Below are 22,903 nucleotides of genomic sequence, written 5' to 3'. Positions count from 1 at the left end.
GGTGTTGTGCTTTCTTATGTCTGCATTATGCTAGACAAGGAATTGTGACAAAGTTTTCCATTTCCAACTTTATGTCAATAACACTTTGCATAAGAAAATTTAAACGACAGCCATAATGAATTTTTGAAGACAAGAGTGGACTCGTACATGATAATGCAATAATATTGATGGGTTGATCCATTGTTGATAATTGAGTAACTAGATGGAATCCATTGTCAAGAGAGGTTATATTTTGGTAATGGAAAGAATTGGGGCAGTACAAAAATCAGAGTTTTAAATTAAGTTATGAGAACTTTTTTTCGGAGTTTCAATAACTTTTTTCCGGAGTTTCAATAGTTTGTGTAAATGACGTAACAATAAAATACTTGGCTAAAATATTAGAAATTTTTTTTATTAATTGATCATTTGTTTTATTAACCAAACATATTAATTATTTATACCCAGAATTATCTTAAGGGCATTTAGTAAAATGTAATTAAGACATCTACTTTTATCGCCAACCAAACAGATTAATTAGTAATACAAGTAATCTTCCAAAGGGCATTCTAGTAAAAGGGTATTTCAGGACATCTGTTATTACTGTCAACCAAACACATTAATTATTAATACGTCCCAATTGAACCAAGCACACTAATAATTTAAACCCAACAATCTACAACGTAATCTATCTTTTTGGTAATCTTATTACTAAGATAAAAAAATATTATATGATCCAAACACCCTTTAAGGGGTTGGCTTGACAATCAAGAAAATTTGTTTCCTTTATTGAGTTCCTATGTTCAAATCTTGGAGTTACCTATCACATTGTGACTTACCTAATTCTCTGGTCTTGTAGGGTGTTTAATAGACTCTGAGAATTAGTTGAGGTGCTCCGCAAGCTAGTCCGCCTATTTACCAAAACTAAAACAAAATATATATATATATAATTTTTAATAAAGTTAATATCAAGACATCCTCACTAATATATAACCACTAATTTATATATATGGATAATATTACTCTTACGCAATGTGTATATAAAGTGATGTGTTAATCAATAAGTAATTCTACGTCACTTTGTAAATAAACTTTATAAGAGTAACATTTTTAATGGTTGAGATTCAATATAACCTGCATAATTAATGCACTTTAGAAATATCATATTTAAATACGATTTTAACAATTCAAACGCCTTAATTTACCGTTTAAAAAATTATGTCAAAACTTGTGTAAACATATAAGATCCTTCATTTATATATATAAACACGCGATCATCACATTATAATTAAAAAAAAAAAAAAATTATGATATTATACATTATTTAAAAGCAACACTACGGGCATGCATGGCATGGTACCCGTATTCAACCTTTAATCATGGAAATCTAACCATCCATTTAAGTATTCTTTATTTTATAGCTGAAAATCGGGCTCTTTGTTGCATGGGACACAACCAGTGTAAACTTTATTTATTTATTTATTAGTTGTTATATTTAATTCTTTTTTCAAACAAATTGTGATAAAAATCATTACCAACTACGTTATTATAATATATTATGTTGAGCCACCGATCATAAAAATGATGGGTTGTCTTTTTGCATTCCTCCTCTTTAAGGCCGAGTATTTGTACCATAATAAATAATAAAGATGTCTCCCAGCAAAATTTTATAAACTTTCTCTCATTATATGTTAGATATATAAAACTTGTAATTGAATAGAAAAGATCATTACGATTGTTACATCGGAGTTATAAGAAAAATTATGAGATTAAATTATAAATATAGTAATACCATAAAATAAATTAAAAGTTCTTTAACTTTTGGATTTTTAGTAAAGATTGGTTCATAATTGATAAAACAAGAAAATTCATGTGAGATTGTGAAAGATAATTGTGAGATTGAATTCTACGTGGGGGTGATGTTTCAATTTTTCTAATAGTTTTGATTAAAAAGAAAAAAACAGAGCAGGTGGAGCATGGGGCAGTGAGCACATTGGCAAATGTGTAAAACATCTGAAAAATCAAGGGCTTTTAATTTTAATTCCAAACATGGATGTTCTCAAACCTATTCTTTCCCATTTTATAATCTAATTTAAAAAAAAAAAATAAAAAAAATAACGGCCTCTCATCCCGAGTTCCCAACCCTAATTGAGAACCCTATCATTTTGTACTGTACTTTAAGAGGGGGAGGGGGAATATCTCTTTTACGAGACGATATATAATATGATATGATATGATATGGTAGTCCAGGGAATCATATCTCACTCAAACTTTTGTTTCGCTCGCTCTTTCACCTTCACCTTCACCCGCGTCTTTACTAAGCCAGATCTTCACACCATTATTTATTCTTTTCTCCCACTTGTTCCTTGTTTATATTTACATCACCTAACCCTTAGATTGAGTGGTGCCTCTTGTCTTTTCTTTTTCGCTTTCTATCTTTCATTTTTATTTTGATTATGGCGGAAACTGGTTCTGATCTGCCTGTCAAGAGACCTAGAGATGACGAACAAGAGATTAATGGTTCCATTTCCATGGAGACTGAGTCTACTCATATCTCCTCTGTTATTCCTGGCTGGTTTTCTGAGATCAGCCCAATGTGGCCTGGTTCGTTTTTTCTCGTAAATTTTAATTTTATTCTTGTTTGTTTTGTATCTTTAATTATATTTTCCTGTTGATATCTGAGACTATTTGGTATTTGTGTACATATGGCGTTATGATTTATATGTTTAATTTAACGTTTATTATTTGTATGTTAAACTTGGATTTATTAATTAATACACTCTGTTCGCTGACATTAATATCCGAATGTTTCATTTTGATTTTAATTTTTTTTGTTTTTTGTTTTTTTATGTGCCTGGTTTTTGTATTTTTTGTTCTTTGTTTTTAATTTTGGATGTTGATATTTGTATTACCATAACATTTAATTTCAGATTTTTTTTTTTTTTTTTTTTTTTTTTTTTTTTTTTTTTTTTTTTTGGTTGAATCAATACAGAAGTTTGCACGCATGTGTGTTTTGGTTTGTTTTCATTTTGTGCTGCTTAAGAGAGCAATTTATTGTGCACTATGATGCGCCTGTGGTCCTTTAAGGGGTTTTATTTATTTATTTTTTTTTTCAATTTCTTTTTATGTAGTCTAAAATTGAAAAGGCGTAATGATTTGCATGATATTTAGCATTGTTCAGGGAGAAGAAAGTGTTGGGTCTCGTTTTGCTTGTTTATTGCATATATGTAGCTTTGTAATGCTTTTGGAACTTTTTTGAGTTGGAGCCTTCTTGTAATTGCCAGATATGCTTATTCTTTCATAGTACAATGTTGGTTGTTAAATCTTAATGTGGCATACAATTTGAAGTTTGTTGTTGAAATCATGCAGGTGAGGCACATTCCTTAAAGGTTGAAAAAATCTTATTTGAGGGGAAGTCTGATTTCCAGAATGTCCTCGTCTTTCAGGTATTTTATGCTTTAGGTTTATTTCCTTTTGCAGATCTCATGTTGTGTCCTATTTATATGTTGGTGCATAAGTTATTGACTATGCTGATTTCTGCAGTCATCAACATATGGAAAGGTTCTGGTTCTGGATGGGGTGATTCAGCTCACTGAGAGAGATGAATGTGCATACCAAGAAATGATCACCCACCTTCCACTTTGCTCAATTCCAAACCCAAAAAAGGTCTTTATATTCTTGTAGAACTAAAAAATTAGTCAGTCATTAAGACATGCTTTATAATTTTTCTAACAAGATTGTCATAAGTAATTTTGTGACTGAAGCTTTTTGTGAACCTTGGTTCATCTATTTCTTCATGCTATCTTTGTAGTAAATGCACGTATAATTTAAATTGTACTTTGGCTCAAATGTCAAGGTGGTCCAAACATGTAATATTTGGATGGAATTTAAATATTTCAATTTGATTTAAATAATCTAGTGCCAAGGTAGAGTTGATTACTTTGATTTTCACTCCTCTGGTAGAGTTTATATGAGATGCATTAAGGTTTTATTATTTTGGTTTTTTTCTCATTTCAATCTTCACCGCATTGTTTTACCTCAGGTTCTGGTTATTGGTGGAGGAGATGGTGGAGTGTTGCGGGAAGTGGCTCGCCATTCATCTGTTGAGCAGATCGATATCTGTGAAATCGATAAAATGGTTGTTGATGTAAGTAGTGAGAGGAAACATAACATGTTTCGATTCTTTCTTGGCTTTGATAATATGGTGGCGTTTCCTTTTTATTTCACCGAAATGAATTTGGTTTGTTGACATTCATGCACCTTTATCATGCTTGACCCTTTTTAAATGGGCACAAGGTTCATATATAAAATGTATTTTTTATTTGTATCCAGGTCTCTAAACAATTTTTCCCTGAGGTAGCTGTTGGGTATGAGGATCCCCGTGTGAAACTTCATATTGGTGACGGTATGATCTGTTTCTGGTATGTTCCTTCTTTTTCTGTTTCTCCCATGAATTCATTAAATGGTGGGACTTCTTTAATATTGCAGGAGTTGCCTTTTTGAAGGCTGTTCCTGCTGGAACTTATGATGCAATCATCGTGGATTCATCGGACCCGATAGGTACTGATATATCTGCAATGGATAATGTTGTTGTATTTCTCAATGGAAATTTGAGAACTATCTTTCAAATATATTGAATTAGAAAATAAGAATGAATGAGGCAAGTGTCTTTGAACTTAAGCATTGTGTTTGTTTCACTCAGGTCCAGCACAAGAGCTCTTTGAGAAGCCATTTTTCGAGACTGTTTCTAAGGCTCTTCGTCCTGGAGGAGTTGTGAGTACTCAGGCAGAAAGCATCTGGCTTCACATGCACATTATCGAGGACATTGTTGCAAACTGCCGCCAGATCTTTAAAGGCTCAGTCAATTATGCATGGACCACAGTTCCCACTTATCCAAGGCATATACTTCTTATTTTATTACTATTACTTTCTGTGGTGTGCTCTAAGGTTATTTTGGAGATTTGTTATTTCCGAGAAATTACCCTATTTGCCTTTTTCCTTTCTGTTCTAGGAGTGATAATTTGATAAGTTAAATGCCCCTCAATTTAGGGGACTTTTTTTTTTTTTTTTTTTTTTGAGAAATATATCTTGCATTCTGTGGTTTATTTCTGATGATTCTTTTTTACCTTTCAGTGGGGTGATTGGTTTCATGCTTTGCTCAACCGAGGGACCCTCTGTTGATTTCAAGCACCCAGTGAACCCAATAGACGCTGATAAAAATCCCAGCAAATCAAGAGGACCCTTGAAATTCTACAATTCAGAGGTTTGATTTGATTCTGATCCAGCAGTATTTTTTTTTTTGTTTATTTGTGTTAAGACTGAGGCATCAGGTTTTGCTAATTCACTTGTGTGAAACACATTCCAGATTCATACAGCAGCATTCTGTTTGCCAACTTTTGCGAAGAAGGTGATTGATTCCAAATGAATACAAAAACTGCAATAGCATTGAAGCAGGAGTCAGCTTCTGCACTGGTAGAAATTTATCCATTTTGCCATGAGAAACGGAATAAGCTGAGGTTTAAATTGATGTCTTGAGTATCTTTGATTGGGTAGAGTTAGTGATATTATTGTTGGTGAATTTTATTAGTGCTAGTGATCTTCTATTTGAAAAAAAAAAAAAAAAAAAAAAAATGGCTGTTCTTTAATGCATTTTTGAATTGCATTCACATATCTATGGGTTTACTCCATTTTTTGACATTTTGGATGCTTGATATTATTTAGTGCCATTAATCAGTTTCTACTAGAAAATCTACTGACCCGGAGTAACTGCTCAGCAAGACGTCCATTATTTTAGGTTGGCAAAGAAAAAAAAAAAAACCGAATAAATGTCATAAAGTTGAAATTCCAATAACGTTGTCTAAGAAATTCTGACAATGTTACTGATAAACAAAATCATCAGCGTAACATGTTTAATGCACAATAAAAGGATAAAGATAGAAAGAGCCTCAGAAGCCCAACTTATTAAAATTTCATATTCCTGAAACAAAGTATTTTATTTTATTTTATCCCCAAACTAGTTTCGACAATCCCCACTTCCTCGTCAATTTTCTTCTCTAAAATCCTCTTCTTGCAGTCATAAAAATACACCATGCAGGCCACCCATTTTATAAGATTCCCTAAGCTGTAAAAAACATTCTGTAAAACCATTCCATGTCCACTTTCATAGCACCTAAAAACCAGGCATGGCAGCCTTAAACAAACTCCCCAAACAAAGAAAACAAGCATCAACACTCTCCCCCGTTTCTCATTACCTCTACTAAAATATGCAGAGAGTTCAAGAGCTTCAACCCCTTTTATTTCCTCTAAAATTGAAATTACAATACCCATGATCCATTGCGCACTCCATTCCAAATACTTCGTTAAAAGTGCTACAAAAGCTGACCCATATATCACTGCAAATAACACATTATAAATCAAGTTCCTCAACAAAATATAGTAGTTTATCACTAACCATATCAATCCCAGTAGAGTGCAAGTTGACAAGATGAGAACATAGACTGATGTGATCAAAGCGGCACCCAGCTTTGCTATGTAAATGGGTTTATCGATCATCTCTTTGAGGGTCATCGTCGGTCTCTCTTCTGATGAGTATATCTTTGATGCCAAGTCGATGGTCAGAAGCATTGTGAAGAGCTCTAAGAGATGAAGAGGTAGCAGATAAAGGAGACCAAGTTGAATCAATTTATAAGCAAAATCTTTGTTCATGCTTTCGGTTATAAGATGATCTGGGAGTGGCCAGTTATAGTTGGAATAAGAATGGGTTGATAGAATATCTGAGGTTTGAGCCAGAGTTTTTAAGAGGAAAGATTCGTAGTAAATCAAGAAGCTGAACAAAGGGAATGAGATCATTATGGAGAATACGAGGAAGTTGATGTTCTTGCAAGGAATACTTACAGCTTCCTTGAGAATACCAAAGACCTCCAGCTTCTGAATATCTTTGCTCTCCGTCTCCATGCCTTTAACTTCCGTACCGCAGGAAGCTTAAAATCCAAGCAAGTTTTGAAAATAAGTAATGTAGTTACCCTATTCTGGTTTCTGTCAATTGTATATTGATGCCGGGTGGACTTGACTTAGAAGACTTGACTCCCATCCCATAATCACTACCATTGAATTTAGAGGACGCATTAACTTGCTTGATTATAATGTCACCTTCTATCAAGGATATTTTCTTCCAGGTCCTAAACAAAGGAGATGGAAGAGATTCACTGTGTTGGGAGCTGAGGTCTTGCAAATTCACCTCACTAGTCACTACTTTCTATTGACAGGTTTTATACAGCATTATTAATGTTGTTCAATTATACACAGTTGGGTATTCTACTATTCCATTGTTCTGATACCTGACCCGACCTAGCCGATTGAACCAGGACCCGAGACTTTCGACAAACGGGTTATCACTTTTAACTATTCACCCTAAACTATAGAATTATGAACGACGATTGATGAGTATGCAACGGCAATTATGTTAGGGCTTTCAAAGGGGGAATGCCAATGAGTCCAAAGGTGGTGAAAGGAGTGATTTCCGTTGAGTGAATCGATCAAAAAAGGCAAAAATCAATTGACCAAAACAATAGCCTATTGCCAACGACTGGCAAAGCAAAAGGGACAGGTGTGAGATGGGCTTTAATCAGGAGGCTAGGGAGAGTGTTTTTCTAGTGATGGAAGTATTGTCATCACCAGGAACATACCCTATTTGGCCTGAGATGTTGACGCCAACGATGGTGTTTGAGGTGTTTTGCAATATTTTCAACCTATAAGAACTTATATGTAATTTTCAGGAGTATTTTTGTTAAATTTCAAATTTTGGACACCGATTTGACCTATTGGTCAAACAGGTTCAACCCCAGACCAGACCACTTTGCGGGGTGAAACTTTGCCGGGTTTCATCGCGGGTTTTTTATTAAAACATTGTGGTATTCCATGACTAAAGAAGAAAGTTTAGATGCTCAATAATTTATACAACCAAGATACTTAATGATACAAAATTCTTTTACGCTTGTCATTTAAAATGTTTACTCGATTAAAATTAACAAAGAATATATGTAACAATCACTAATTAGGCTTTATGAGGACAGGGCGACGTCCACGCCCACTATTCAAATTGCAAGTAAATAAAAATATATATTGTATAAATCCCAGCACCAAAATACAGAAATGTCCGGGGATTGCTTTAACACAATATAATTACCTGTACAAAACCTGTGGATAAAAATGATTCACACGTCGACATGCAAGACAAAAGAAAACAATGTAAATAAATAAACTGACAATGACTGGAATGCTTCCAGTTCCAATCTTCAAGCATCTCTGCACATCATTTCATATAGTGTTCCCATGGACTGTGTAACCTACCCAATTGGAGCAGCAAATGGACATTATTTCATTGGTTGTTAATTGTTACCATTAACTTTGAACCATTCACTACCGTACCAGAATCCTTGCATTAGGTCTACCTTTAACCAGCTAGCAGAGAAGAAAAGGTCTTAAGTTGATCAGAAGACTTGCCCTCGAAGCACATAAGATCAGAGGTGAGCTATAACAGGTTTCTGAGCAATTCAATTTTCAACATCTATTTCAAGCCGAACATGCGGATAGACAGAGACAAGTAGATGATGTAATACAGAAAAGCAGGGATGGGATGCACAATAAACAGCTTCAAACGCTTTGTTGCAGAAGAACAAATTTCTGAACATAACCATTTTCAACATGGGACTCAAAGCTGACAATATGTAGGGGCAACGGCCAGTAGACGATGTGGTGCAGAGAAGCAGAGCAGAGATGGGATGCATTAAAGATGCAGTAATGTGGCGAAACGATGCTGTTTAGCCCAAAATCACACATCAAAACAAAACATATAAACCTTTTAGATATATCTACTTCAGAGTTATCAACATTAATGCAGTTAATTAACTTAAAAACATATAAACAACAGCTAAGATGGCAATTTAAAGTAGGAAAGAGACCTCCAAGTATGAAGATAGCAAGCCCACACAAACAGCGTCGATAACAGCCTTTTTAGTGGCTGAAAGACTTTGTAGAGCCATCCAAAACCAAGTTCCTAACAAACCTCACAGCCATGACATGAACAATAATACTATAAATCCTGTTCATTCGACTGATCCTATAAAGACTACGATTCTGCAGATCTGTGATCTGGTTCACCACGCATATGCTCCACTGCAGGATCCAAGCTCAGTCTCTGCAAAGACAAGCAAATATTTAAGCCAAGATGCAAATACAAATACTGAGAGAATCAAAAAATACAAATTGAATCACCTTTCACTTCCCAAGGAAAAAAAAAAAAAAAGAGTAATTGAGGATAACTGATAAACAGACTGGTTTTATGAGAGGAATCAAGCAACTATCAAAGTTTTAAATTATGGTTCCTTCTAAATTTAATTCTTAGAGATGTGAAACTGTAAGATCTATAATTTTCATTGAATAGAAACTGCACCATTCATGGGGCCTTGGATGCTGTCTGGAAAACACAAAAGCACTGTTACTATTTTATGATCCCTAGAAAGTTTTAAAAGCTGGGAACCATGACATACCCATTAGCATAAGGTGAATCACGACGAGAATGGCGATATGGAGGGGACCTGCTGTAACTGCGACCACGTCGAGGTGATATGCTGCGGCGACGTGGAGATCTTTTTCCTCGGGGGCTGTAACTCCTATCAGAAGGCACAAATTTAACCAAGCAGCAAAAATAAGAACAAATCAAATAGGGAACCAACATACTGAAATTTAACTAAAATCATCACATATTACAAAGTCAAATTCTTAGAACAGAGTTCAGCACTACCCAATATAAATCACAAACGCATCTCCAAGTACTAAGTGACAATAGGAGGAATTATATATAAGTAGAAAATATGAAAATAAAGTTTGACTCCACAGGAGAAGGAAAAAAATAAGTTTCAAATGCCAGTCACTGAAGAACATTAAAACTTAAAAAAACATTATGAAATACCAATGCAGTGAGAAGATAAACAAAAACCAAACCAGAAGCAACCACCCAATCCACAAGATTTATGTGACATTAAAGGAACTCCATAAAAAAAAAGTGCACGTGTCAGAGAACAAGATAAGAGTGAGAGAGAACACAAAAAAAAAATTTCTATGAAAGTCTCCTGAAGCTAATGCCAACAATCAAATGAGCATGAATTGCAAAAATTTCTATACAAGCGTGACCCATAAGCCATGGCATAAAAAGAAATTGCCCCTAAAACACACCTGCGCCCATACCCATAACTTGGACTCCGACGGTGTCGAGGGCTAGGGCTACGACGACGTCCACTTCCCAAGCCACGTGAACCAATGCGCAAGCGACACTCACGAGCAAAATGACCAGGCTCTCCACACTCATAACACTTCAAGTCATCGCCTCCACCACGGCCACGTCCACCACCACGACCTCCACCACCCTTAGAATTATGAGAAAGCTCCACACGCCAACCATTCTTCCCTGTCAAATGAACTTGCTTCTCAGTAGAAGCCTCGAGAGTTTATAAAGCATGATAGAGGAAACGTTGATCTTCAAATTAATTGGCGAAAAGACTGCCCATCAAAATCTAGATATATAGGAAGAAACTCATAATAAGCACAAACCAGAAACTCATGGCCCTAAACAAAAACCCAGTCAAATTTCTAATCAGCGTACTTTTCAAGCAATAGTATGAAATCTTAAACATACTGACCATCCAATGCACGAATTGCATCTACTGCGTCTCTGCGATCATCAAACTCGACAAATGCATATCCTGGTGGCCTTCGAGCAACCCATACACTGCATGACGTACATATTAAAACATAAATTAACAGACTAAACACACACACACAAACTCTATCAATTCCAAGAATCTGAAAACAAAAAAACAATATTGACAACGATTGACGACAATAAAGAAAGAAATTAGATCAGAAAGATACCTGCGAAGAACCCCAAACATACGAAATTCATCTTCAAGATCCCTTTCATTAACTCGAGGGTCCAAATTCCCAACGTAAACCCTAGACATTCTCTCAAACCACCTCCAACCTTTACAAGGAAAAAAAAAAATTAAAAATTAAAAATCGAAAGCTTAATGGCGTAAAGAGAAAAATGAAAAGGTGATAACTAAATTTAATAAGAAACGGATAGTTGAAGAATGGAACTAACTTTGAAGAAAAAAATTTCAAGGCGAGATCAAGCAACGATATTCCGAGAACTAATCGCAGACGTCTAAAACCCTAGAAAAATGTGCCTGATTTCCTTGTTAATTGAGACTTGTGGGACCGTGGCATAAGAAGAAAGCGCTCTATTGGGCTTTTATTAGGCCTTTTAGATAAAGAGTTTGGGCCTTAGTTTTTGACATTTTGGTAGCATCTAATCTTTTTTAAGCCATAATTTTAATATAAATTAAACTTACTTTTAAATAATATTTTGATTTATAAGGAGAAAGATTCAATTTAATTAAATGTTGCAATCTAAAATTTTTTATCAAAAAATAAATATCACAAACCAAGGAGCATAAAATCAGCTCTGTCAGCTCCAAATACAAAGATCATATATATATATAAAGATTAACGACATGAGTTTGCTCTTTTCTTTAAATTTCTAAATTTAAATATTGGAACCGTCTACAATAATAATATTTAAACTTTAGGTTTATAGAATATTTAATAGACCTTAGAAATTAGTTGAGGCACGTACAATCTGATCCAAACACTTTGGTTACAAAAAAAAAAAAAAAAAAACATGTGGATTAAAATATTTATTTTCAATAAATCTGTAAAAATAAATCAAATAAATTTTTACTAAATAATTATATTTAAACCTTAAATCTAAATGTGTTTACAAAAAATGGAAGGTCGAATCTTTCAACAGTAGATGACAAACATAAAATGGACAGATGGCACACATTAATAGACTAAAAATCAAAATACCATAAGCATTGATTGAATCCATGGACGCATACCATTGCCCATTGGCTATTCCTCACCATCCATTTATATTTTTGATTTATTAAGCAAAAATATTTAATGCATTTTTATTAGTTAGTATCTATCTACTCCATACGTTACGTACATGTTAATATAAACCATTTTTTTTTAATCAAAAATCGAGAATTAAAATATAATAAAAAGAAGATAAGAATTTCATACTTTATTTATTTTTATTTTATCTTCCTGACAATAACCGTGTCCTGTCCGTATGATTAAAGTTGTTCCGTTTTGTAATGAGCTCAGTTCCAAGTTCCAACCTCCACATGCAATCTCATTGTCCAAACAATAATAGATTTCAATTACTTCAAAACTTTGTCAACCGTTAATCACTTTCTTACCATATAAGAAAGATACAAATCTGGTAATATGAAAAGTTTGGAGATTTTTGAGTATTCCGTTGACTGAGAAGTGAAGAGTTGCAGTTGAAGCAAAAGGGTTTTTTTGTTTTGGAAGGAAGATGGAAGAAGAAGATAAGATTGAAGAAGGCAGTGTGAGATTGTTGGGTTGTAACAGTGGTGGTGAGTCGAGATGGGTTGATGGGAGTGAAGTGGAGTCAGAGTCACCACCGTGGTCTGTGCTGCAACCAGACGGTGGATCAGGAGATGGGTATGGATCCATGAGGAGGCGCCTTGCGAAGAGGCCCAACAGATTGGATTCTTTGGATGTTGAAGCCATGGAGATTGCTTCTGCGCATGGCTACCACTCTAAAGTAATGAGCTTTCCATCACTTATCTGAATTTCTTTATCGTATTGAATATTCAATCCTAAGTTTTTTGTGAAATTGAGAAAACTTGTGATTGTTAAGTTCATAGTACTTAAATTTTGAAGAATACAATGGAGTTTATACCTCTTGTCTTATCTTAATAGGACGGTCATTTTGAATATGGGATTGGTATAGACCCCAATCTTACTGGAAAGAGGATGAATATTGATTGTTGACATTATTAACTCCTTGCAAGCTTATTTTTGATATACTCTTTGGTAAAATGAAAAGTTAAAAAAAGAAGAAGCAGCATCCGATAGTTATTTAATAAAACTGCAAAAGTATATTTAATTCTAATTGTTTCGAGAAAGAGAAGAAGAATATTGTGTATTCTTCTAAATTCTTAATTCTGTATTTGAAAACATCTATTGACTGGTTTTTGAGTTAACACTAATCTTGGAAAAGAATGTGTTTTCCATATTTTGTTTTTTGAGTACTGCTGGAAGGTGTTTCTTGTCTGTTGTTGGGTGTGTGCAATGAAAAAAGTTATTTCTGAAAATCTAGCTAAATGGCATAAATTGTTACTCTATGATGGATATTCAGTGCTGACCGTATTTTGTGTTTAAGAGTTCCGAAGACATGTAAGAGGGCTTGGCAGTGTAAGAATGAGCAGTCAATCTGGCCTAGCATTCACAGGTTGTTGAATTTATGACTATGTATAATGGGCTACAATCTCCGTTATTGGTTGGTTTAGGCAGTTGAAATGGAGAGATGTCTTGTATTTAGATGTTCATATGTTCATATGCATACTCACAACTCATTTCAGATATGTCACCAGAAGTTGTTTTGCTTGGTCCTGGTATGAAAGGGTTTACATGCCAAATAAGTATACATCTTTTTTGTTTCTGAACTTCTGCACTTGAATGGGTCAGGATTCTTCAAATTGGCACATTATTGCTTTAGCATTTCAAACACTTGGTGTGGTGTATGGTGACATGGGCACAAGCCCTTTATATGTCTTCAGTGATGTATTCAGAAAAGTGCCCATCGAGTCAGAAGTCGATATCTTGGGGGCCTTATCTCTAGTGATGTACACAATTACTCTTATTCCTTTAGCAAAATACGTTTTTGTGGTGCTCAAAGCCAATGATAATGGAGAAGGTAAGAGCTTCTGGTTGTAGTGATTTTGTTCTTGCCTTATTTGCTAATTATCTTATTAAACATATTTTTGTTAACAAATGAGTAATTCCATTTTCAGGAGGGACATTTGCTCTGTACTCACTGATTTGCAGGTATGCCAAGGTCAGTATGCTGCCAAATCGTCAGACAGCTGATGAACAGATATCAAGTTTTAAGCTTAAACTGCCCACCCCGGAACTGGAAAGGGCTTTAAATATAAAAGAGACTTTGGAAAGCAGATCTTCCTTGAAAACCATTCTATTGCTTTTGGTTCTGATGGGAACTTCCATGATTATAGGAGATGGAATTCTTACTCCTGCAATTTCAGGTACATAGATTCATATAATGTGTCATATTAATTTTTTGGAATAATGCCAATATTTCTAATGTTCTATACTTGCCACTGTCAGGAAGAACTAGTTTTTACTTGATACAATGACTTGGAAGGTTAAATCTGTTGCAATTGCAATAATATTTGGTTTTATCATCTTGTTTAATTATGAGTCACGGAGGAACTTCTAACCTACATTTGGCTTATTAATTGGGCTGTTATGCATTGGCTATGGTTTGACATCCATTTCTGGGATTAGATTAAATCCTGAGATCTCCTGGGCTGCTAACCTTATCATTCCATGCTCAATGAATTTGTTTACTTGTCTTGTCTTTGTGATGATTGTGAGGGAATTAACTTTAGGCCTATAGCTTGTTTTTTTTTTTTTTTTACCTTCCCACCCACGCAGTTTATGCAATATAAACCTCCCTTCTGTACTCCCTCTCCCCTCCTTTCTCTTTTCTGCTTTGCTCTGTTCTTATGTAATTTTCTAGAGGTTTTCGCTGGCTTCCCAACATATTGAGTAATGTGTGTTTAGGTACAAATATACACTCATTCCTATATCTTATCAGTATATTTGAATAAGTGTTCAGTCTTGAGAATATAGAGGTTAATAATGCTTTTTAGTGTTTGTTTTGAGTCACCTGTTGATTTTTTGTTGGACCAATATCTTTCACTTCACATGATAAGAGTGCTTACACTTTTAATAGGGGTGCAAGTCACCTTTGCAGATGGGGAATCATACTTATGGAAAAACCACATACTTTCTCATGCATATTATCATTTTTTAATTGTTCTTTTTCTTCTTCTTGATAGAGCCTGCTGCGTTAACCAAGCACCTCATTCTATTTTGGACAAAGACTTTTTACTTAATTGAGTTAACTATTGGAAATTTAAGTCCTCTATTGTTTTCCTTTTAAAGTGGAATGCCAGTGAAGGGTGATACCTCTCCTGAGTAATGTGCATTAGTTTTTGGGTATGAGATGTGTGTTAATATAAATTGACTGAGATTACCCTAGCTTAAGATTATGATTTCTTCTTTTTGTTGCAGTGATGTCCGCCGTGAGTGGTCTACATGGTGAAATACGAGGAATTGATACAAGTGGGTAATCTTTCTTTTCTTTCGACTCATCCAGGGGCATTTATGGTTTCTTTGATTGTCGAGATCAACCGGGAGCATTTTACCACTCCCACTGCCAAAATAGTTCAATCAAAAATAAAAATGAACTGAAACCTGCTAAATGATATAATTAGTCTAATTACTTTCACCTTGTATTACATGATTGTTATATTTGATAACAGCCATCCTGTATCAACATCATCAGCTACCATGTAGGGTTCTGGAAAATCAATAACAACATTTTAAACAAGATGGCCTTTAATGAGATTAATCTATGTGCAGATTTTGTTGTCCTTGTTTCAATCATACTCCTTGTGGGATTGTTCAGCATACAGCAGTTTGGGACTGGAAAAGTGGGTTTCATGTTTGCTCCTATAATTGCTTTGTGGTTCTTCTCATTGGGATCTATTGGTTTTTACAACATAGTGAAGTATGATCTTACCGTCGTAAGGGCATTCAATCCAGCTTATATCTATCTCTTTTTCAAGAAGAACAGCAAATATGCTTGGTCAGCTCTTGGTGGCTGCGTGCTGTGCATTACAGGTACGTTTTGCTTTTAAAGATTGGGTACTGCTGGTGGATTGACAATATTACTTGATATCTTTTGTAAAGATTTTTCAATGATAATCATCTGGCTACTTGGGTAGGGTAGACCATTTTATTCTTTTAGTGTTTGTTACCCCTTCTGTTGTTTCTAGGGTATTACTGAAAATACCGAAGCTACTCATAATAGACTATGCAGACCTGCATTTGCAGGAAGCATTTAGATGTTTTGTTAAATCCATTGTTGTAGCCCAAGTATTATAGCTTCATTCTTTGTTTGAAAGTAAGAATTTCATACTTTATTTATTTTTATTTTATCTTCCTGACAATAACCGTGTCCTGTCCGTATGATTGAAGTTGTTCCGTTTGGTAATGAGCTCAGTTCCAAGTTCCAACCTCCACATGCAATCTCATTGTTCAAACAATAATAGATTTCAATTACTTCAAAACTTTTTCAACCGTTAATCACTTTCTTACCATATAAGAAAGATACAAATCTGGTAATATGAAAAGTTTGGAGATTTTTGAGTATTCCGTTGACTGAGAAGTGAAGAGTTGCAGTTGAAGCAAAAGGGTTTTTTTGTTTTGGAAGGAAGATGGAAGAAGAAGATAAGATTGAAGAAGGCAGTGTGAGATTGTTGGGTTGTAACAGTGGTGGTGAGTCGAGATGGGTTGATGGGAGTGAAGTGGAGTCAGAGTCACCACCGTGGTCTGTGCTGCAACCAGACGGTGGATCAGGAGATGGGTATGGATCCATGAGGAGGCGCCTTGCGAAGAGGCCCAACAGATTGGATTCTTTGGATGTTGAAGCCATGGAGATTGCTTCTGCGCATGGCTACCACTCTAAAGTAATGAGCTTTCCATCACTTATCTGAATTTCTTTATCGTATTGAATATTCAATCCTAAGTTTTTTGTGAAATTGAGAAAACTTGTGATTGTTAAGTTCATAGTACTTAAATTTTGAAGAATACAATGGAGTTTATACCTCTTGTCTTATCTTAATAGGACGGTCATTTTGAATATGGGATTGGTATAGACCCCAATCTTACTGGAAAGAGGATGAATATTGATTGTTGACATTATTAACTCCTTGCAAGCTTATTTTTGATATACTCTTTGGTAAAATGAAAAGTTAAAAAAAGAAGAAGCAGCATCCGATAGTTATTTAATAAAACTGCAAAAGTATATTTAATTCTAATTGTTTCGAGAAAGAGAAGAAGAATATTGTGTATTCTTCTAAATTCTTAATTCTGTATTTGAAAACATCTATTGACTGGTTTTTGAGTTAACACTAATCTTGGAAAAGAATGTGTTTTCCATATTTTGTTTTTTGAGTACTGCTGGAAGGTGTTTCTTGTCTGTTGTTGGGTGTGTGCAATGAAAAAAGTTATTTCTGAAAATCTAGCTAAATGGCATAAATTGTTACTCTATGATGGATATTCAGTGCTGACCGTATTTTGTGTTTAAGAGTTCCGAAGACATGTAAGAGGGCTTGGCAGTGTAAGAATGAGCAGTCAATCTGGCCTAGCATTCACAGGTTGTTGAATTTATGACTATGTATAATGGGCTACAATCTCCGTTATTGGTTGGTTTAGGCAGTTGAAATGGAGAGATGTCTTGTATTTAGATGTTCATATGTTCATATGCATACTCACAACTCATTTCAGATATGTCACCAGAAGTTGTTTTGCTTGGTCCTGGTATGAAAGGGTTTACATGCCAAATAAGTATACATCTTTTTTGTTTCTGAACTTCTGCACTTGAATGGGTCAGGATTCTTCAAATTGGCACATTATTGCTTTAGCATTTCAAACACTTGGTGTGGTGTATGGTGACATGGGCACAAGCCCTTTATATGTCTTCAGTGATGTATTCAGAAAAGTGCCCATCGAGTCAGAAGTCGATATCTTGGGGGCCTTATCTCTAGTGATGTACACAATTACTCTTATTCCTTTAGCAAAATACGTTTTTGTGGTGCTCAAAGCCAATGATAATGGAGAAGGTAAGAGCTTCTGGTTGTAGTGATTTTGTTCTTGCCTTATTTGCTAATTATCTTATTAAACATATTTTTGTTAACAAATGAGTAATTCCATTTTCAGGAGGGACATTTGCTCTGTACTCACTGATTTGCAGGTATGCCAAGGTCAGTATGCTGCCAAATCGTCAGACAGCTGATGAACAGATATCAAGTTTTAAGCTTAAACTGCCCACCCCGGAACTGGAAAGGGCTTTAAATATAAAAGAGACTTTGGAAAGCAGATCTTCCTTGAAAACCATTCTATTGCTTTTGGTTCTGATGGGAACTTCCATGATTATAGGAGATGGAATTCTTACTCCTGCAATTTCAGGTACATAGATTCATATAATGTGTCATATTAATTTTTTGGAATAATGCCAATATTTCTAATGTTCTATACTTGCCACTGTCAGGAAGAACTAGTTTTTACTTGATACAATGACTTGGAAGGTTAAATCTGTTGCAATTGCAATAATATTTGGTTTTATCATCTTGTTTAATTATGAGTCACGGAGGAACTTCTAACCTACATTTGGCTTATTAATTGGGCTGTTATGCATTGGCTATGGTTTGACATCCATTTCTGGGATTAGATTAAATCCTGAGATCTCCTGGGCTGCTAACCTTATCATTCCATGCTCAATGAATTTGTTTACTTGTCTTGTCTTTGTGATGATTGTGAGGGAATTAACTTTAGGCCTATAGCTTGTTTTTTTTTTTTTTTTACCTTCCCACCCACGCAGTTTATGCAATATAAACCTCCCTTCTGTACTCCCTCTCCCCTCCTTTCTCTTTTCTGCTTTGCTCTGTTCTTATGTAATTTTCTAGAGGTTTTCGCTGGCTTCCCAACATATTGAGTAATGTGTGTTTAGGTACAAATATACACTCATTCCTATATCTTATCAGTATATTTGAATAAGTGTTCAGTCTTGAGAATATAGAGGTTAATAATGCTTTTTAGTGTTTGTTTTGAGTCACCTGTTGATTTTTTGTTGGACCAATATCTTTCACTTCACATGATAAGAGTGCTTACACTTTTAATAGGGGTGCAAGTCACCTTTGCAGATGGGGAATCATACTTATGGAAAAACCACATACTTTCTCATGCATATTATCATTTTTTAATTGTTCTTTTTCTTCTTCTTGATAGAGCCTGCTGCGTTAACCAAGCACCTCATTCTATTTTGGACAAAGACTTTTTACTTAATTGAGTTAACTATTGGAAATTTAAGTCCTCTATTGTTTTCCTTTTAAAGTGGAATGCCAGTGAAGGGTGATACCTCTCCTGAGTAATGTGCATTAGTTTTTGGGTATGAGATGTGTGTTAATATAAATTGACTGAGATTACCCTAGCTTAAGATTATGATTTCTTCTTTTTGTTGCAGTGATGTCCGCCGTGAGTGGTCTACATGGTGAAATACGAGGAATTGATACAAGTGGGTAATCTTTCTTTTCTTTCGACTCATCCAGGGGCATTTATGGTTTCTTTGATTGTCGAGATCAACCGGGAGCATTTTACCACTCCCACTGCCAAAATAGTTCAATCAAAAATAAAAATGAACTGAAACCTGCTAAATGATATAATTAGTCTAATTACTTTCACCTTGTATTACATGATTGTTATATTTGATAACAGCCATCCTGTATCAACATCATCAGCTACCATGTAGGGTTCTGGAAAATCAATAACAACATTTTAAACAAGATGGCCTTTAATGAGATTAATCTATGTGCAGATTTTGTTGTCCTTGTTTCAATCATACTCCTTGTGGGATTGTTCAGCATACAGCAGTTTGGGACTGGAAAAGTGGGTTTCATGTTTGCTCCTATAATTGCTTTGTGGTTCTTCTCATTGGGATCTATTGGTTTTTACAACATAGTGAAGTATGATCTTACCGTCGTAAGGGCATTCAATCCAGCTTATATCTATCTCTTTTTCAAGAAGAACAGCAAATATGCTTGGTCAGCTCTTGGTGGCTGCGTGCTGTGCATTACAGGTACGTTTTGCTTTTAAAGATTGGGTACTGCTGGTGGATTGACAATATTACTTGATATCTTTTGTAAAGATTTTTCAATGATAATCATCTGGCTACTTGGGTAGGGTAGACCATTTTATTCTTTTAGTGTTTGTTACCCCTTCTGTTGTTTCTAGGGTATTACTGAAAATACCGAAGCTACTCATAATAGACTATGCAGACCTGCATTTGCAGGAAGCATTTAGATGTTTTGTTAAATCCATTGTTGTAGCCCAAGTATTATAGCTTCATTCTTTGTTTGAAAGTTTTATAAGAGTATGCCATCTTTCTGAAAAATTGAGGGTTGCCTGCAGAATTTTAGAAAAGGTCCCCCGTTTAATTCTATAACTTGTTTTATATGTCATTTCAGGAGCTGAAGCAATGTTTGCTGATCTAGGCCATTTCTCAGTACGATCCATACAGGTTTTGTTCCCACATTGCCTCAACCCTGTTTCCGATGGATTTTCTTTACTAAGAGCTTTATGTAATTATTCTACATTATTTGTGCAGATTGCTTTTACCTGTGTTGTATTCCCCTGTCTCCTCTTAGCTTATATGGGCCAAGCTGCATATCTCATGAAATACCCTAATTCTGCTGAAAGAATATTCTATGATTCTGTACCAGGTGATCTCTGCCAAACTGCTTCAGTTGTTTCTGATCATAATATAAAAATCACATAGATTAAGTGCTGATTTTGACACTTTTGAGTTCCTACCTTTTGGAGTAAACAGATAGTCTTTTCTGGCCAGTCTTCATAATAGCCACAGTTGCTGCCATGATTGCCAGCCAAGCAATGATATCTGCTACATTCTCATGTGTCAAGCAATCAATGGCTCTTGGATGCTTCCCAAGGATGAAGATAGTTCACACCTCAAAGAAGCTAATGGGTCAAATTTATGTCCCCGTAATCAATTGGTTTTTAATGATCATGTGCATCATTGTAGTTTCTATTTTCCGGAGTACTACAGATATCGCCAATGCATATGGTTAAGCTTCCTTCTCTTGCAATACCTATTTTAAAATCCATTTCTTTGTATATATTTACTTTTGGGTGCTTTCAGAAGATATTTTAGGTTTTAAAGTTGTATGCTCAGACATTTGATGCACCCAAATCTTTTCACACAGAGCTGATTTACTTATAAATATTATGAGTATGGCAAACAAGGTGTATACAACATCTAAAAAGTCTGGAGGCTTTCTATGCTTACCAAACAAATTGGTTTATGCAAATTACTCCACCGACTTGTAATAGTTTTATATGATAATTCGAACTTCTGTCCTTTATTGTTTGTGTTTGAGCTCCAAAAGATGTTTTAACTTTTTTTCTGTGAGACTGTCCATTGCTTGTATTACTGAGTGAAGTTCATAAAGTCGCTGCTGGCAAATGCTTTCCCTAGAGCCAAAATTGTTGCTCTGACGGTGAGCTACGCTAGGGATGTTCAAATCTTTTACCACTAATTATGCTGATATGTTAATGAGTTGGGAATTGAACTACCACTTACCAGTACTAATACTACGGTGACTTTCTGCTGATGCAATTCAAATTTTTATTGCAGGCATAGCTGAAGTTGGTGTCATGATAGTGACCACCACCTTGGTGACAATTGTGATGCTTCTAATCTGGCAGACCAACTTAATTCTGGTGTTGTGTTTCCCACTTGTATTTGGTACAATAGAGCTTATCTATTTGTCCGCAGTTCTATCAAAAATCAAAGAGGGTGGTTGGCTTCCCCTTGTTTTTGCTTCTTGCTTTCTCTGTGTGATGTACATTTGGAACTATGGTAGTGTGTTGAAATACCAGAGTGAGGTCAGGGAAAAGATATCAATGGACTTGTTGCTTGATCTTGGCTCCACCCTTGGAACTGCAAGAGTCCCAGGTATTGGGCTGCTATATAACGAGCTTGTCCAAGGTATTCCCTCAATTTTTGGGCAGTTCTTGCTTAGCCTCCCAGCTATCCACTCTACTATAGTGTTTGTTTGTATCAAATATGTCCCAGTCCCAGTGGTGCCTCTTGAGGAAAGGTTTCTGTTTCGAAGAGTTGGCCCAAAAGACTACCATATGTTCCGCTGTGTAGCTAGATATGGTTACAAAGATGTCCGGAAGGAAGATCACCATGCATTTGAGCAACTTTTAGTTCAAAGTCTCGAGAAGTTTCTAAGAAGAGAGGCTCAAGATCTGGCCCTGGAGAGAAATTTATTTGAGCCAGACTTGGACAGTGCTTCTGTGAGCTCGATGGATCATGAAGTACTGGGTGGTTATGGGAATGAGGAGCTTGGGATTCCACTGATGCATGATAGGAGATCCGAAGCAGGAACTTATGCCTCATCAGATATTGTCTCAGAATTACCATCTAGTGTCATGCCTTCAGAAGAAGACCCGAGTTTAGAATATGAGCTTTCAGCTCTTCGAGAAGCAATGGATTCGGGATTTACATATTTGCTTGCACATGGTGATGTGAGAGCGAAAAAGAACTCATTTTTCTTCAAGAAACTAGTTATAAACTACTTCTACGCATTTTTAAGAAGGAACTGCAGAGCAGGTGCTGCAAATATGAGTGTACCTCACATGAATATCCTGCAAGTTGGGATGACATATATGGTCTAAAACTCTTGATTTGTTTGCCATCTGATGGAATCTCTCCATCTTATTGATATATTCATTACATTGGCTGCCTATTTGAAGCTCTACGTTGAGTTCTTGATCAATTTTAAAGGTGGAAAAAAGGTAGGAACAGTAAATATTTGCACCTTAATACCGGCTTCCTGCCACAAATTATTCGAGTACATATAAACATTAACTCACTCACTCCTTGGATCATCCATTAATCTGCAATTATCATATGCATGATCGTTGAAATTATTTTTACTTCAGATTTTGTTTGGTATGCTTATTGAATCAAAGACTGGAACTAGTAGTGGTATGGCCATTCTAGAACATAATGTGAGTGTATGGTGGTGATAAATTTTTAATACAAGGACTAATTTTTCCAGCTTTCGTATCTGAACCTGTGTTTGAAAATTGTGGTGGGGAA

The 22,903-nt window shown here is 35.3% G+C and overlaps 4 protein-coding genes across 6 annotated transcripts; 2 read left to right on the top strand and 2 right to left on the bottom strand.

Moving 5' to 3' along the window:
- Nucleotides 1-2,218: 2,218 nt before the first annotated feature.
- Nucleotides 2,219-5,644, top strand: LOC116121326 (spermidine synthase 1). Its single transcript, XM_031407278.1, has 9 exons — nt 2,219-2,580; nt 3,346-3,422; nt 3,520-3,642; nt 4,019-4,123; nt 4,309-4,381; nt 4,465-4,536; nt 4,679-4,874; nt 5,110-5,239; nt 5,342-5,644. The coding sequence occupies exons 1-9, from the start codon at nt 2,433-2,435 to the stop codon at nt 5,399-5,401; spliced, it is 984 nt and encodes a 327-aa protein (XP_031263138.1). The 5' UTR covers nt 2,219-2,432; the 3' UTR covers nt 5,402-5,644.
- Nucleotides 5,645-5,828: 184 nt separating this feature from the next.
- LOC116121348 lies at nt 5,829-7,155 on the bottom strand. The gene has a single exon (XM_031407312.1). It carries the CDS (start codon nt 6,928-6,930, stop codon nt 5,974-5,976), a length of 957 nt encoding a protein of 318 aa, XP_031263172.1. The 5' UTR covers nt 6,931-7,155; the 3' UTR covers nt 5,829-5,973.
- Nucleotides 7,156-8,081: 926 nt separating this feature from the next.
- LOC116121334 (serine/arginine-rich splicing factor RSZ21) lies at nt 8,082-11,246 on the bottom strand. Of its 3 annotated transcripts, XR_004126715.1 has the most exons (7): nt 11,135-11,246; nt 10,906-11,014; nt 10,674-10,762; nt 10,210-10,441; nt 9,525-9,647; nt 8,937-9,172; nt 8,082-8,791 (listed from the first exon to the last, which is right to left on the bottom strand). XR_004126715.1 is itself a non-coding variant. In XM_031407293.1 (6 exons), exons 2-6 carry the CDS (start codon nt 10,992-10,994, stop codon nt 9,166-9,168), a joined length of 540 nt encoding a protein of 179 aa, XP_031263153.1. In that variant the 5' UTR covers nt 10,995-11,014; nt 11,135-11,246; the 3' UTR covers nt 8,814-9,165. The 3 variants fall into 3 exon arrangements, 2 of the variants coding, with proteins under 2 accessions (XP_031263153.1, XP_031263154.1); XM_031407293.1 differs by lacking the exon at nt 8,082-8,791 and having other exon boundaries at nt 8,814-9,172; XM_031407294.1 differs by lacking the exon at nt 8,082-8,791 and having other exon boundaries at nt 8,814-9,172; nt 10,222-10,441.
- A 908-nt stretch (nt 11,247-12,154) lies between these two features.
- LOC116121314 (putative potassium transporter 12) lies at nt 12,155-22,559 on the top strand. The gene is made up of 14 exons (XM_031407263.1): nt 12,155-12,670; nt 13,597-13,825; nt 13,923-14,171; nt 15,226-15,276; nt 15,577-15,837; nt 16,399-16,685; nt 17,612-17,840; nt 17,938-18,186; nt 19,241-19,291; nt 19,592-19,852; nt 20,241-20,293; nt 20,381-20,495; nt 20,603-20,857; nt 21,428-22,559. Exons 1-14 carry the CDS (start codon nt 12,419-12,421, stop codon nt 22,474-22,476), a joined length of 3,591 nt encoding a protein of 1,196 aa, XP_031263123.1. The 5' UTR covers nt 12,155-12,418; the 3' UTR covers nt 22,477-22,559.
- Nucleotides 22,560-22,903: the final 344 nt, after the last annotated feature.

The sequence above is a fragment of the Pistacia vera genome, unplaced genomic scaffold (assembly GCF_008641045.1).
Source record: "Pistacia vera cultivar Batoury unplaced genomic scaffold, PisVer_v2 Contig973, whole genome shotgun sequence".
In the NCBI taxonomy this organism is placed as follows: domain Eukaryota; kingdom Viridiplantae; phylum Streptophyta; class Magnoliopsida; order Sapindales; family Anacardiaceae; genus Pistacia; species Pistacia vera.
This window is presented reverse-complemented; position numbering and strand designations above follow the sequence as displayed.